Here is a 16,370-nt window from a genome sequence, read left to right on the forward strand (position 1 = left end):
AGGTGGTTGTTGTTTTTACTCTGGTTTGAACACATTTCCTAAGAGTAATAAGCCAACAAGGGTTTTGTATTTACACTAGTTCAACATTATGTGGTCTAACCAGTTGAGCTGCTGTGGAGCTGTGTGCCATTGTGTTGCATGGGATTGTCCTCTCCCAGTGAACTGCAGTTCAAAGGTACAGTATGTGGATTTTTATGAGCGTAGGTGGTAAACTTGTTTATCAAGGCACAGTTTACTGAGAACTGCAAAAGAAAAAAAAATGGATCTTTGCCAAATCCACATATGAAGACAAAGAACATGTAACAAATTGTTGCCAACAAACTGACAATGTAGTGTTAACTCCGTTTAAAATGCAGCTCTGTGTAAAAAGCTGCTTTAAACTAGTGATCAAAGTGGAAGTGTTGTCTTCATAAGAAAAGGAAAAAAGTTAGACTTGGACCCATCTACAGTAAATCGTGGTGGTTACACTGTAATGAAGAATTCAGAGCAGGAAGTTATGTGCATTTTGACCTGGTTAGGGACTCTGCTGGGACTAAATCAGAGATAGACAAACAGAAACAGAGAGAGTGAGAGAGTGTGAGAGAGAGAGGGAGGGAGAGAGGGAGAAAGAGAGAGAAAGAGAGAGAGATAGAGAGGGAGAGAGAGATAGAGGGGGAGAGAGGGAGAGAGAGAGATAGAGGGGGAGAGAGAGGGAGAGAGGGAGGGACTACTCCTGAGACAGGACGGTGACGCGCTGTATGGTTCAATTTTCACATGACTCAAACACTTCTAGGCAACTCTGACAAGGTGTACTCCTGGTCTGAGGAGTGGAACTATACTTACAGTGGATTACTAAACACAGTAAGTAAGATGAGGCTACTAGTATAATTTTATATAATTTCTGATGTCACCTTATAGCCTGGCACTGTTAGCTGTTTTACTATATTAAAAGAAAACATGGGTTGTTATTGTTGCTACTGCATATACCTGTCTGCATTCATGTATGTCTCTTCTTCCCTAGGCCACAACCAAAGGCCAAACCCATCAACCAGCTATTCTCAAACAGTTTGTCTCGATTCACTGCCTCCCATGCCAGTGTGCAGTTTCAGCCAGGATATCATCAACTTGATTTTCCAGCCTTAAGTCATGATGAGGACAAAGACGCTGGGCTTGTTTAACAAGACTGTCATGTCGCTCCTGCAGAAAGCTATTTGGAGAATAATGCTGTAGGACTTAAATCTTTCGGTGTGTCCCCTGGCAAAATGTTACTTCCTGGACAGTCCATTTGGTGCATTTTACTGCCTCTATGCATGACAGTCTGTGGTTTGGAGATTTCTGGAGATGAAGTCATTTGCTCACAGGTACTGGACCTACAATACATTTCCTGTGCTGTAGTAGTGTACATATAGTTTTTATTGACAGATTACACTTTTAATTTCCTTTTACTACTGTAGCCTGCTCTGACATTTAAATTTCCCTTTTTACTGATAAAGTGTTTTATACCCAAACATTTAATTAAACGCAGGGGTATGACCATCTGCCAGCTTGTCACAACATAGGGCTGGTGTATGTACATAATATAGCCCTCTGAACAGCAAATATTTACCATCCAGATAAAATTCAGTACAAATGTGATGCCACACATTAAACGTGTCAAATTCTGTCTCTTTTTAGGGTCTCTCTGATTGCACCATGAACAAGGTGAATATTCTTGTAGTAGAGGACAACAATGCTGTGAATGTTCAAAACCTGACTCCATCTATCGAGCTCTGCTGCAGAGACAGCGCGCCGTGTACAATATGTCTGGTGATAGACATAGAGATAAACATCCATCTGGATAAAGTCATTGAGGATGAAGGCCACTCTGGATATGAGGAAGAGGATTATAGCGGGGAGACGGAGAGGAATTCAAACGGTAAAAACTAAGGCTACATGTAGTCTACTGTCACATTATCACTTGTCATTAAATGACCATACCGGTTGTTTTGTACGCTTAAATCCATTAATGAGCCTCTATGTCATTGTCTCCCAAAGTATACCACGTTAAGATAAGATAAGATAAGATAAGATAGACTTTTTTAATCCCACACTGGGGTTAATGAAGGTTAATATAACTGGGGGTTAATATACCAAGCTTTAAAATAATGTTCTACCACCAAGGCCGCTTATATTGTAATAGGCAACCCATCACAGTGAACACATTCTTTTTATTAATGTTCTGTCAAATTTACATTACCGTCACATGGAGTGGAAACTATTTTGAGCAGGTCCGAGATTTAACAGTCAGCTGCTGAGGAGCGTGTTGTAGGATGTTGGGAATTCATTACTGGAATAATACATGAGCAAACATGGAGGTTGTGACAAGGTTATCGTGAAATTAACAGTAGTTTGTTGTATTTGTGTAAATGGTTGATGTATTTCTGCTGTGAACATTTCCTTGAAAACACTATAATAATGTAACTTTAACACCACAGAGAAATTTAATTTTTAGCTTTATTTTCATCGTTGATTGATCAACTTGGCTAAAATGTTTACTGTAATCAACTTGAATCTAGTGGAGTAAATAAGTCACAGTAAAACTCTGTCATTTTTGAGAAAAAATATATGTAGGCCTTCAATATGTTATGTATACTCAGTTCATAGTTAATGGGTTGAAACATGACCAAACACTGGTGTAGCGTGGGTGTTGGATGTGAGTTTTGAGTGTTCTACAGGTGTGTTTCAATGAATTCTGAGCCCCACCTTGTTTCTGTTGCAACAGCGTCTGTGACAGTGTGTTACTATGCACTACCTACCCTGCCCATGTGCAAGAAGGTGGAGTTTACGGTTAATCATACAGCTCTTACTCTGCAAAACCAGGCAAAGGTACTGTAGACTCCCTGTACTGGAATATAAAATCTGTACTGTCAATAGGGATGTACTATATGCACACTTCTGGGCATCTTGTCTTATAAACTGTGTGTTTGTGTGTGTGTGTGTGTGTGTGTGTGTGTGTGTGTGTGTGTGTGTGTGTGTGTGTGTGTGTGTGTGTGTGTGTGTGCGTGTGTGTGTGTGTGTGTTTGTGTGTATGTGACTTCTATAGATTTCCGTGAAGATTACTAAGCCAGCTGGGGTTTCCTTCAGCAGCCATGTGTTTGTTTATTCTTCTACACCACCAATGCCATCACGAGAAGTTGTTGCCCCTTCTCTAGATGAAGGTATGACGTTTGGTCTTCTAACTACAAAGCACCTGTTGAACTCATAACTGGCTGCCAGTGACACATATTATCTGTCTTCAGTTTGCTCCCAGGAGTGGAAGGAACGTGTAGAAGAGTGTCATGGTGAGGAATCCCCTACATAATACGTGTAATATGTGTTGGTTTTACTTGTTTAGTTTCTGTATTTGGGGAAATTAACCATTTTCTTCTTTCCTTTCTTTCAGTGCCCAGTCTTAGCTGTGTAATTGACCAAAAAATGAATTGGGTGGAGCTGCAGTTTGGCAGGAATAAAAGCCTCCCCTCTGTGTGTGTCCAGTATGAAAAGAATGGTATATGTCAGGTCAGTGTTGGATATAAGTGCCTAATTTTGGGGGCAGTCACAGTTATTCATTTGTGTTTTTTGCTTCTTTTTGTTTGTTTGTTTTTGCAGAGGTAAAGAAAGTATTCGCATAGCACAACAATGTAAAAAAGAGTAATGCGTTCAAAATAACACTTAAGTGAAAGTTCAAAGCATATATAGCGTATAAGCTCAGAATGGGCCTTTAGATGTTTATAAAAAAAACGACTGCATTATCATTACTCATGTATTTAGTACAGCAATGCATCATATTTTAGAAGCTGATCACGTTTTGTATTTTAAATGTTTGCAGAGAAGTATCCTGCAACAATATGTATTAGACAATTAGTATTGTCATTATTGATCAATCTGCTAATTAGTTTATCAATTAATCCTTTTGTTAATAGAAATGTCAAACATTTGTGGAAAATGTAAATCACAATTTCCGAAAGCCCAACTTGGCATATTCTATTTGTTTGTTTTGTCCAATCAGCAGTCCAAACCCCAAATATATTAATTTTATTATCATATACAACAGAAAAAAGCATGAAATAGAACCAGTGAATCAGTAAAGAGAAGGAGTTATGACCAAAAAAGTCATAAAAGCCATATTCAGGCACTCAAGGTTGGTTACAAAAAATAAAAGGCCTTTAATTGATTTGGCAACAAAAATCCACCACTGCGTGTCAGCTTGAAACTTCTCTATCTGAAATTCAGTAGTAGTATGAAGTAACATAAAATGGAAGTTGAGTAAAGTACAGGTTACCAACAGTACTTGAGTAAATGTTCCTATAGTCACTCTCCACCACTGGCTTCTCACTCTCATTAAAGCCATGATGTGTTAAATGTTACTTTATAGATATGGAATAGGACGACCATCCCTCTGCATTCTGTGACCCCCTGCATGTGTCTTCAGGTACCATCATTTAAACATCATGATTACTTATGGCTACCACACCAACAGTGTTGTCTACACAGAACTTTATGACTGGTGTGTGTGTGTGTGTGTGTGTGTGTGTGTGTGTGTGTGTGTGTGTGTGTGTGTGTGTGTGTGTGTGTGTGTGTGTGTGTGTGTGTGTGTGTGTGTGTGTGTGTGTGTTTGTGTGTGTTTTTAGGTATGGGATGAGGATGATCAGAGGTCTATGCGCACTCAAAGCTGCCCCTTCATTAATAACACAGGTGAGATGTCACTTTCCTCTAGTCCACATGGTGAATAGTGGGTAGTTTACCATTGGTCGGCTGATGTTTCCTGTTTGTCTATTTTAGATTCTCTCCAAAGGAGCGTATGGCAGAATGTGTCAGTGTTTGTAAGCCAGGGACAAATGAACAACTACCACACAATGCTGTCATGGAACCTGTCTGCCCCCTGCAGGCTGGGGGGTGAAGTGTGGCCCTGCCAGAAAGAGAACAGCAGCTGCTGCAGAGAAATGAAGGGCTTTAGACAACAGCTGAAAAATGGCACATGGAGACAAAACAGCAAGGGGCACTGGGTAAGAAACTTTAATAATGAGGGTTGTATCCCTTGTTTTATGCCTGCCATGTTTGTTTTTGTGAACTTCAAAAATACTTTTTTTTCCACACTTTTAAAAAAATCCTATCTGCTTTGACAGCGCCCCCCCCACACACACACACACACACACACACACATACACACACAGACACACACACATACATATATATACATATATATTCTGTATCAGCTTATCTCAACTTTTGATTGCAGCTGTATAATGTTTACACTGAGTGAACTATAATATTCAAGATGTCTTGTGCAAAATGTTATACACATTTACCCAATTTTCAACTGACATATTTGGTATCATTGGAAATTTTGGGGAATGCCTGGCTACACAGCATGAGTTGTTAATGACTGACCCAAGATGTATAATTGTGTCCTCTTCAGGAGACAATAAGGGTGTTTGAAGACATCCACGTTCAGCTCTCAACATGTGTGATGGTAAAGTATTCGCAACCGTCCTGTGAGTCATACAGTATATTTACTTAGTTAGTGATGTTCAATAACTCATTTATGTTTATCCATTTGTGCAGGTGGAAGTAAAGGGAATGGGACATGAGCTGGGTCCATTTTGTTTAAAAAACAGTGAGTCTGAAATTTGATCCTTAACACAAACTGGACTATTTTGCATATAAACAGCACCTGTTCCTTGAACTTTTTATGAACAGGGTTTTGTTTTGTACTAGGCCTACTTGCAGACAACAGGTCGCGCTGGATTCTTCTGGTTGTTGGTGTAATGCTGCTGGTTTGCTTGGCTGTGCTCATATTTTATCTCCTTCATGACTTTGTCAAGAGTGAGTTTTCTTTTTTTTCTTTTTGCATTAAGTCTCTTAAATATGTAAGAATACCAGGACATACATACCATACACAAAGAAGACAAAGCAGTGTCTAATTTCTCTGGTCTTGAATTTGTAACCAACCCATGATTAAATGCATTGTCCAACTTTAACTGTTTTTCCTCAGGCACTTTCATTTGCCTCACAGAACGAATGTTTACTAGATCTGGGAATTGTTCATAAAGTGTGCATATATTTTACCCACATACAGTTTAAGGAATCAATTATTTGTGCACTGAAATGATACATATCCCTGTAGTGTATTTCTGCTCAGCCCTCTGGTATATTTACTTTTCATTTTCTAAATTTTATAGAATGGGCTTGGAGCTGGCATCATGGCGGATTTGTAAAGAGTGAGTATTTTCTTTTACTGCTACTACTTGTAATAAAAAAGAATCATCAAGTCATGATTGAACAACTCTCTGACCCCCCTCCCATGTTTTTCCTCTCTAAAGTTTGCAGAAAGGGTCATATGGTGGTGTTGCTGAGCCCCCCAGATGAGGATGATGGTGTTTCGGAGTCAGTATGTCAGCTTGGCTCCCAGCTCTTTAACCAGGGCTTCAGTGTGTCTGTGGATCAGTGGAGCAGGAAGGAGCAGTGCACTATGGGGCCTCTGCCATGGCTGCACTCCCAGCTGCTGCAGCTGAAAAGCCTGGGCGGCCGAGTTGTGCTCGTCTTGACCCGCAAAGCCTTGGAGAGAGCAGAGGAATGGACCCATGGGAACAAAGAGGTTATCAAGATGAAGGGAGACAAGGGTCTCCCTCAGATATGTTCCCCTTACTCTGATGTGTTCACGGCCTCCCTATTCCTCATTCAAGCAGACAAGCAGCTGGGCAGACCTGGAGAACGTTTTCTTCTGGTGAAATTTGACTCCCATCGAAGCATAGACAGGAGACTACCGGAGCTTTTTCAAGGGCTGCCCCTGTTCCAGCTTCCCTCTCAGATCCAGGCTTTGTTGTCTGAGCTCACTATGGGAAGGACAGGGAGGCAATCAGGTAGAAGGACACGGACAAGGTGGAAATGGAGTGCAAAGACTAAAAAGGGACAAGACCAGCAGAAGGCATCACACTGTAAATATGTTGGCCCTGAGAAAAACTTGGAGCAACGCCTTTGAAGTTCCCATAAATTATTTTTGCATATTATTGCTGCTCTGTGAATATGAAAGACATGTTCATCCAAATTCTGTATGAGATAAACATAGGTCACTAAAGGCTGGCTGGCAATGATCTATATTGTTGTTATAGTCAAGAAATGCCATGAAATGACCACAACAATACGTCCATTCCTCACTACTTTTTTCGACTACACTTCTCTGTCTGGAGTTGCCAGAACCCAAACCTGTTTATTTTTACTTAAGATGTCCTGTCTGGACTGCCCACCAAGGCCCTTAGCAGACTCCAGTATGCCCAGAACTCTGCTGCCAGGGTTCTAACCCACACCAAGCCCTGGCAGCATTACATTCTCATCCTCCAACAGCTCCACTGGTTGCCAGTCAAGTCACGCATCACCTACAAGATCCTCCTGCTCACCTACAAATCTCTCCATGGACTCTCACCACAATACCTCATAGATCTGCTCCACCCCTACACTCAGTCACGTTCCCTGCGGTCCTCTGACAAGGACCTGCTGGTTCCCCCAAGCACCAGGTTGCGGACCTTTGAGGACAGGGCTTTCTCTGCCAAGGCTCCCACACTCTGGAACAGTCTATCACTCCACGTCCGCTCTGCCCCATCCCTGCCCATGTTCAAAAAGCACCTCAAAACATTTATTTTCATTAAGTCCTTTGACCCCTAACCCCTCTCCCCCCCTATTTGTTAAGCGACCTTGAAAGGTGCTATATAAATCCAAGTTATTATTATTATATTATTATTAAGTAATTTCTTAACAAATGGCTGGACACTGCAGTTTTTAGAAAACGTTATTCAAATAGGAGTAATTTGTTATGGACTATTTTCAGCTGCAGATTTGATGTGTTAGTGAACAGCTTGGCAGCAGGAGGAGTTTGTGGGACTGGCTCAAATGTTCATTGTTATGAAGGAAAATGTCACAAAGTGCAACAATGTCAAAAGTGGTTTTGGTGGTTTTTGGACAATAACGGTGGTCTATGGCACAGAGGAATAAGTTATATAAGGCTTTGGCTACACAGACTACTTTTTTCAGGATTAAATCATTGTTTGTCATTGTCTTCACATGGAATTTGAGTGTAAGAAAAATATAGAATATGACCAGACTTATCTTTTAAGCTTTCAAATGTTTAACAAATGTTTAAAATCTTACAGACTAATTATATATATATATATATATATATATATATATATATATATATATATATATATATATATGTACTGTAAGTCTGTCAACACTTGTCTATAAATAAATGTGCTTATTTTAGTGCATGGCGGATTTCGGATAGTGATTGGCCATCTCTGAGTGAAGGGCGGTGGATCTTATTGGTGCAATCTAGTGTCCTTTTAAGGACACACAGAAGTACTTGTTAAAATATTCCATTACATCCCGGAGGGGCGGTGCTTTGAGAGTGTTGCATGCTCCGCCCGCTCGGGATGTTTGGTTTATTTTCTGTAATCAAACACAAAGGAGTGTTGAAGTGTGACAAGTGCGTCTCGGCTGTATTCGCAGCATTTAAACTTTACTTAGGAGGACAGAGTTCATACTCGACACACATAGAAGAGGTACAGTAAAACCCTTAACTTAAGGCTAGAGTATTCAGGTCCACTTAAATGATTGGTGCGTTATTTGTAAAAGTACATAAGTATGTTACGTAGTAATAAATTATAGCTGTCAGGTTATAGTGGAGTAGAAAGTACAATGTAATGTCTCTTGCATGTAGTGAAGCAGAAGTATAAAGTTGCATACAGTACAATTAAAATACAAAAGTAAAGTAAGAGAGTAAATGTACGTAGTTACTTTCCACCACTAGTGCTACAAACAGACTCCCCAACTCCTTTTTTGTACCTGGTGGAGCTTCTTTTCTTTTTTTTCAAGTGGAGCTTTTTTTATTTTAATCCCTCATATAGCCTACTTTATTCTGTCAGCCATCTGTTCTTAACTTGCAAGCATCATTAGATCATTAGGTCATCATTAGGTCATTAGGAGGGAGACAAGGTCTCCCTCCTAATGAAGCCCCCCTCTACCTCAAGGAACTCCTTACCCCACAGACCTCAACACGTACCCTCCGATCTGCCTCAGCATATTTTTTGAAACCTCCCAGGACAAAGCTTTGTACAATGGGAGATCGGGCTTTCTGCTCAGCTGCTCCCAGACTGTGGAATGCTCTCCCTGACCACCTGAGGACCCCACAGACTGTGGATGCTTTTAAACGTGGCCTTAAAACCCACCTTTTTAGGAGAGCTTTTGAGTGAACTTGTGTCCTTTTGCCTTTTATTTACTTCCTTTTCTTTTCATGCTCTCCATGTGTTTTTATATTTTTTTGGACCATCATGTAGGACTTTGAGATTTGCTTAAATATAAAGTACATTACAAATTAAATGTATTGTTATTATTATTATTATTATTATTATCATTAAACAAACCTGGGTGTGATATTTAGGAGAGAAATCTATGTCTCTTGTGGACCTGATGGGACAGATGGGAGTAAGGATGCTTCACAGGAACCCGCTGCAGGCTGCCTGGCTTTGTTGTCTGTTGGCTGTTCAGGTGCACAGCTGTCCAGATACCTGCGGCAAGTGTTCAGGCCCAGATAATGACCAGTGTGAGGAATGCAGAGCAGGATGGACACTCCATAATAACACCTGTGTAGGTACTGTATACAGAGCCTATCATCACATACCTGTATGGCATAAATCATGCACACTAGTGTTCTAAATGTATTTATGTTTCGATCTGTTTTAGACGTTGATGAGTGTGGCACGGAGCTGGGTATCTGTCCTACAAACAGCTACTGCTTCAATACAGATGGTTCCTTTGAGTGCAGAGGTCAGTGGTTTAGAATTGGAGTAAAAATACAACATGAAGGCTTTTTCTAAAGAAGAAGAAATTAAATTACAATGACTACGTTTACATGCAGCCAATAACCCGTTCAAAACCGGAATATTAGCAATAACCCAAAATATCTCAAAATAGTGAGATTTATAAGAAGGTGACCGAAAAGTTATTGCGTCTTAAGGTTGTCCGTAGGCTACGTCCAGACGCTAACCGTGCGTCGCCGTTTACGTCGGGATATTGCCAATTGATTACAAATTCCATGTATACAGGAGTAACTCTCTCTGCTCACGCATGTAAACGGGTTATTCCGAATGTTTCAGAAACCCGAATAGTGACCTTAACCCGACCATAACCCGAAAATTGACAGCTTGTAAACGTAGTCATTATTGTCAGACGTGTCCTTAAGTTGTTTTGCTCTACCAGCAGTCCAAAATATAAAGATATTCAATTTAAAGTGATATAAAAGAGAGAGAAGCAGCAAATCATCACCTTTGGGAAGCTGGAACCAGTGAAAGATTGACATATTTGACTGATAAATGGCTTGAACAATTCTTTAATCCGTTTTTTAAATTGTTGTCTTTTCTTCCTTTCTATTGAACTTCTCACTGACTGACTAATTGTTTCAGCACTAATCCAGGCGAACAGAGCCCCAAAACTGAAAAAAAAGATGGTAAAATGTTATCAGACAAAATAAAAATATATAATAAATAAATGATATTGTTAGTTAGATAATTATAATGGAATGTAAACTGAAAACACAAAGCTTTATGTCTTTCTTTTTTTTTAATCGCCAATCAGCATGTAAAAAAAGCAAAAAGCTTAAACTAGAATATTTAATTTTTTCGTATTTTTATTATTATTATGTTTTTGGGTTGTCCGCCATCTCATTCTCGTAAACATGATATCTCAGGGACGCCTGGAGGGAATTTCTTCAAATTTGGCACAAACATCCACTTGGACTCAATGATGAACTGATTAGATTCTGCAAAAACACTTTTCTGGCCATATTCAACACCATAACTCAGGAAAAGAAGGGGATACATTTGGTGGACATGGATGTAAACTGCAACTTGATTGGTTGGCAGTGGCATACAACCGCAAGGTGATAACTCTAGTTTGGTCTTGACACACATTTAATCAATTATCTATGCCCTATTTTCCCCGCACAACATTTCCAATATTCCTCACAATGTTTTGTTTTTCTAATATTTATATGATAACAAGATGGGTGTGTCCATGTATGTACAGTGCATGATATGTGTGTGTGTGTGTGTGTGTGTGTGTGTGTGTGTGTGTGTGTGTGTGTGTGTGTGTGTGCGCTAGCTACATAGCAGAGACTTACTTTCTTCATAAAATTACACCCATTATAGATCATATTAATCATCCATACACTGTATTGTATACAGCTCAAGCATCACTGCATAAACTCTTGTAACAGTAGATGAAGCATCTTTTAGCGTTCATACAAATGCTCTCAAGGTAAGCCAGTCAGTTTTTGCAATAGTCTATTTCACGTTATGAAACAGGAGACATTAAATTACACATATCTACAAAATGTCAAGCATAACACAGTAAAGTCCAACAAGTACTCCATTGTGTCCCCTGATGACCACTGTCAGTAACTACAGTCGTATACTTGTTCCCTTTCAATAGCTGCACTGGAGAGCCTAAATATTAAATAACGCTAAGGCACCTTTCACTCATATACATTGTTTTGTAAATAAAGAAATTAAATGGTCACTCTTTCCTCAGACTGTGACTCGGCCTGTGTGGGCTGTATGGGTAGCGGACCAGCACGCTGCCGGAAATGTGCCTCTGGGTACACACTGACAGGGTCCAAGTGTTTGGGTAATTGCTTAAAAAGAGAATATGTTTTAAGTATTATTTCATCAGCATGCATACATGATGTGCTCCTTGGGAGCTGCATTGATCTACAAGTCTCTGATGAGATGATATCTTTGTTTTTCTTAGATATAGATGAATGTAGTGACAGGGTACTTGCCTGTCATGGTCTGGATGAGATTTGTACCAACACAGAAGGCTCCTTCCGCTGTGACTGTGCTGAAGGATTCGTCCATAGGGACGGAGTCTGTGTGAAGAAGCAGCAGCCTGGTGAGTCTCATCATACACAAAATCATGTGAACACCTAACAACACTGCAACCTCTCACATGTTTATCTCCCTTTGCAGGTGTTCGGGAAAAAGGTCTGTTTGAGGATATTCAGGACGACGAGGTGGAGGTGCTGCAGCAGATGATCTTCGGGGTGGTGCTTTGCGCTCTGGCCACGCTGGCTGCTAAGGGGGATTTAGTTTACACATCTGTATTCATGGGAGCAGTGGCAGCCATGGCAGGGTACTGGCTTTCTGACAAGGGAGACCGTTTGTTAGACAGCTTCTTAAAGGGACGTTAAAGCTCAAAAAGACTTTAACATTGCATGTGCCACTGCTCAGCAAGGCCTGAAACAATCCCTGTCCAGATGGACAATGTCACACTTTTCTATCTGGAAGATCATTTATGGCAACATTTTAACAACCACTGAACCACCATGAAAATAATATAAAACCAAGTTCAGTGTACAGAGAGTAAATCTCAAAAGAACATCCCTTCTTCCACATTTGAAGCCTTTTAATGAAATTCAGGTTTTAGATGCAGATACACAGAAGAAGTGACAAATCAGGTGACAGCTTCTTCTGTCCCTGCATCTTCTTTCTGTGTTGTCTGACTGACTATGGGAAATATCTTTTTAATTTTCACCGGCTAGGATTGATCATGATTCTTCATCACTACACAGTTTTTAGATATCATCCTGTAATATCACAGAGATGGGCAACATGAGTGTGGAAGTTTATTCTTGACCTTGTAAATAGTAGTATGACAAAGTTTAATTCAAGGTCCACTTACCAGCTTTGTCTGGAGCCTTTCAACTGTATTTTACTGTCTTCATCAGTGGATGGTGTTTGCATTGTTATCGTCACAAACTCCAGTAACTGATGAGGACCGCAAGATGCATTTGAAGACTTTTAAACGACTGTCCAGCTGTACCACTTTTCTGTAATGAGCTGGAAAGTGCTTTTTATTGATACCTTGTTCTGGCATTTGTAGCCACCAACAATGGTGTCAATTGTAGCTTCAAGAATTTACAGCTTGCTTGAATTTGTTTGCAGAAACCATGTACTGTATTAGATTTACTTCTTATACTGTAATAATGGCACTGCATTTGTAACATGTACATTATACTATATAGTAATATTTCTAATGACCCTTTCCTCCACGTTCACACTGTAAACCCAGATTTACAGTAGTTTAGTGGTCACTACTTTACATTATTACATTACATGTCATTTAGCTGACGCTTTTATCCAAAGCGACTTCCAATTAAGTGCTTTCAACCCTGAAGGTGCAAACTCCAGACAACAAGTAGTAAGTGCAAGTATATTAGCTTTAAATAAGCAAAACTACAAAGAGACAAGTGAAAGTGCAGCTTCAATAAATATATATATAATAAAAAAGAAAATCTTACTTACATACTTATTCTTTCATGTTTTGTTAAAAAACAAAATTATTACTAAATCACATTAGTTGTCTGTAATGATCAGCTTCAGTATGCAGTGTGTTATTATATATATCTTATTAAGCAGAGATAACTAAGGATCTTAAGATTCTGTATGGGAGGGGTGAGGTCATTTGAATTGTTCTTGGCTGAAGCGATGCAAAGGCTCATGGGGGAAAAAATATGTACAGAACAGTTTCTGTCCTAGTTGAAGTGTGTTTTTATAATGTTCTGTTAATGTTGGGCGTGCATTTATGTTTAGTTTTAGTTTTGGTTGATTTAGGATTCATGTTATGTTATTCATGATTGGGTCTGGGCCGTGAAAGAATGCTTCATGTTTTCTATACAGATTGGAAATCAGTAACTCTGTCTCTAGAGAGAATGTTCTACACAGCACAGGACATTGGAAAGCTTCAATGTTTTATGTTCATTGATTTCTCTCTGTTTCTTTGGAATGAATGCATTGAATACATCACAAAGGAAAAAACATTTATATAAACAAAGTATTTCTCTAGTATTGGTAAGTAGCCTAATGTTCCATATTTGTAATGTTTCTTTGTATTTTTAACTGAACAAGCTTATTTTAGACAACATAACTCCAGAAAAAAATAATTTATGTTTACAAATGATTTTTAGTAATGACTACTGATGTAAACTTGATTTGTCTACTATGTTAATACAACTTAACCCATTAAGTTTCACCTTGTGTAAAGACTAAGACGGTTTAAGGCAACAGGTTTCCACGCAAATTTCAACTAATTCGGGATAACGTTTTGTCTTAAGAATATAAAACACTGAAATAAAAGTCCTGTGTCAACATGCTGTATACCCAGGATTCCTCTTTTTATCATTTTGCAGGAAGCTGCTGTTGAGTAATATATAATTATTGAATATTAAAACCCAGGCCTTTTGATATTGAAACGATGGAGGTAGAAATAGTTATTAGAGTAAGTTTACTGAACTTTGCTATTCTAACCACATAGTATTACAGTATTCCTACCATTTGGTTTTTGCAGTAATAATTACAGGACTAAATTATTCTAATAATGTATATTAAAATTTAAACTGATATGAAATTAGTGCACAATTCTACTTACTAGTGTGCTTGTTTACAACTTTTCAAACGTTTCACGCCATGCATTCAAGTTGCATACTTGTATTTGTACTAGAAAATAATTAACTAATACGTTTTAACTGATTTTAACTTTGAGTAGAAATTTGCAAACAGAGACAGAAAGAAAGTCACCTTTATTTGATGGATATAAACAAGCTGGCCAACACTCAATAGTAATATTCTGATACAGCACATACAATAGAGCAAACTGGGGCACTGAGGACAGCCTTCTATGTTTAAAAAACAGAAAACATCACAGAGTATCCATGCTTCATTCAAAACTCCAACCGACTCAATCTCGCTCTTTTTTCCTCTAGGGACTTCCTCTGATAAAGTTTTTTTAAATAGATAATTCTCGTTTGCATTCATAACACGCATAGACACACATACACACACCCATTAAAGCACACACACACACACACACACACGCATCTCTCTTTTATGAATAGATTTACACAAGCATGCTGCACTCTCACAAAACTGCACAGGCTGTCTACTAGGGGGACACAGTAAGTGAGACACACATCACTCTCAAACACGACATCACACCGTCACAATGCATGATGCAGATGCAAGTAATGAAGAGGAATGATGCTTCATGGGAGATTTGCTCACGTTCACACAAGTAATCATTCAGCATGCTGGACACTCACATTGAACATGTTCCTAGGTCTTTACTGTACAGCTCAAAACATTTACTTATACAAATAGTACAGTCTCAAACTGGCATATTCAATAAGCTGAAACAATAGAAAAAAAAAATCTAACTTAAATACAAAAATGAAGAATACAAAAGTAAATAATATTTGTTCTGTCAAAACAAAAATGTTTCTGGCATTGGTCACAGTGATTTGTTTAATCCAAAGTTTTCGGCAACATACAGCAAAAGAAAAACAACCCGTATACAACAATAAAGTGAAAATGTATGTTAGGCTTTTCAGACCTTTTTCTCAAAGGCCTTTGAGAATTATTGGTGAACCAATCAACTTAAGTCTCTCTAGACAGCTGCTTCTATTCACAGATGCAGACTTGACTTCTTGACTCTACCTCACACTGAATGTGAAGTCAGTCATTCACAACCAGGATTAGTCTTTCGTCTAAGCCCAGGAAACCAGCCCCAGCTTCTAAGCCTTTGTGTCTCCTAAACATTATTTTTTGACACAACAGTTAAGAAATCGCTCTGCATAGAGAACAGGAGATTATCCTTATATCATCGCTTTCAGTTGGCACATTATGTAAAAATCAGCATGCATGGGCACAATTGAAATGTTTCATGTTTTCTACCATGTAAATCATATATGGTATTTCATGGTAGGAGAACCCCCTACTTCAAGTATTCAGTAGATAAGGACCTGAAAATGGAGGATTCGTACTCCGCCCCCCTGATGGTGAAGTGAGAGGTTTTTTGCTCCTCTGTCTGTCTGCATTGTCTTCCCTTTTTAATTCTAAAATCCAAATCAGGACCTTTCTCGTAACATTTGTAAACACAAACACAAAAGCTTCACACAATCTGTTGATTCTTGGTCAGTGACAGGAGCTGTAGAGGTTCATATGTGAAGCGGACACATAAAAGGCGATGCATGGATCACCTCGGTTTGTGGAGAGATGGGTAGACATTTATATACAACGATCGACAATTGGCCATATAAGGGAGACACACAAGCACCATGAGGGGAGGGAGAGGAAGTAGGGGATTGTAACAGTCTAATTCAATTTTCCACTATACTGCACCAGTGTGTTGGTTTTTCTACTTAATCAGCTGTCACGGTCACGTATGTTACCACATCTGTTTACGAACGACAACGACGACAAACACGCGAAAGAAATGCATCCCGACAGAGTCACTTAAACCTCCACTTGGATGTTAAACGTGATAGT

General features: G+C 39.1%; 2 protein-coding genes across 3 annotated transcripts; both read left to right on the plus strand.

Annotated features, from left to right (window-relative positions):
* Positions 1 to 694: 694 nt before the first annotated feature.
* LOC120557500 (interleukin-17 receptor C-like) lies at positions 695 to 8,141 on the plus strand. Its single transcript, XM_039797895.1, has 15 exons — positions 695 to 840; positions 1,001 to 1,340; positions 1,654 to 1,894; positions 2,741 to 2,844; positions 3,062 to 3,176; positions 3,258 to 3,299; positions 3,401 to 3,516; positions 4,373 to 4,429; positions 4,629 to 4,692; positions 4,780 to 5,003; positions 5,417 to 5,470; positions 5,563 to 5,614; positions 5,716 to 5,823; positions 6,180 to 6,218; positions 6,321 to 8,141. The coding sequence occupies exons 2-15, from the start codon at positions 1,242 to 1,244 to the stop codon at positions 6,977 to 6,979; spliced, it is 1,974 nt and encodes a 657-aa protein (XP_039653829.1). The 5' UTR covers positions 695 to 840; positions 1,001 to 1,241; the 3' UTR covers positions 6,980 to 8,141.
* A 77-nt stretch (positions 8,142 to 8,218) lies between these two features.
* On the plus strand, positions 8,219 to 13,251 carry LOC120556657 (protein disulfide isomerase Creld1). 2 transcript variants are annotated; one of them, XM_039796297.1, is made up of 6 exons: positions 8,219 to 8,555; positions 9,434 to 9,643; positions 9,736 to 9,819; positions 11,581 to 11,676; positions 11,800 to 11,940; positions 12,018 to 13,251. In XM_039796297.1, the coding sequence occupies exons 2-6, from the start codon at positions 9,445 to 9,447 to the stop codon at positions 12,236 to 12,238; spliced, it is 741 nt and encodes a 246-aa protein (XP_039652231.1). In that variant the 5' UTR covers positions 8,219 to 8,555; positions 9,434 to 9,444; the 3' UTR covers positions 12,239 to 13,251. The 2 variants fall into 2 exon arrangements, with proteins under 2 accessions (XP_039652231.1, XP_039652230.1); XM_039796296.1 differs by having other exon boundaries at positions 9,472 to 9,643.
* Positions 13,252 to 16,370: the final 3,119 nt, after the last annotated feature.

Source organism: Perca fluviatilis, chromosome 4 (assembly GCF_010015445.1).
Source record: "Perca fluviatilis chromosome 4, GENO_Pfluv_1.0, whole genome shotgun sequence".
Classification (NCBI taxonomy): Eukaryota; Metazoa; Chordata; class Actinopteri; order Perciformes; family Percidae; genus Perca; species Perca fluviatilis.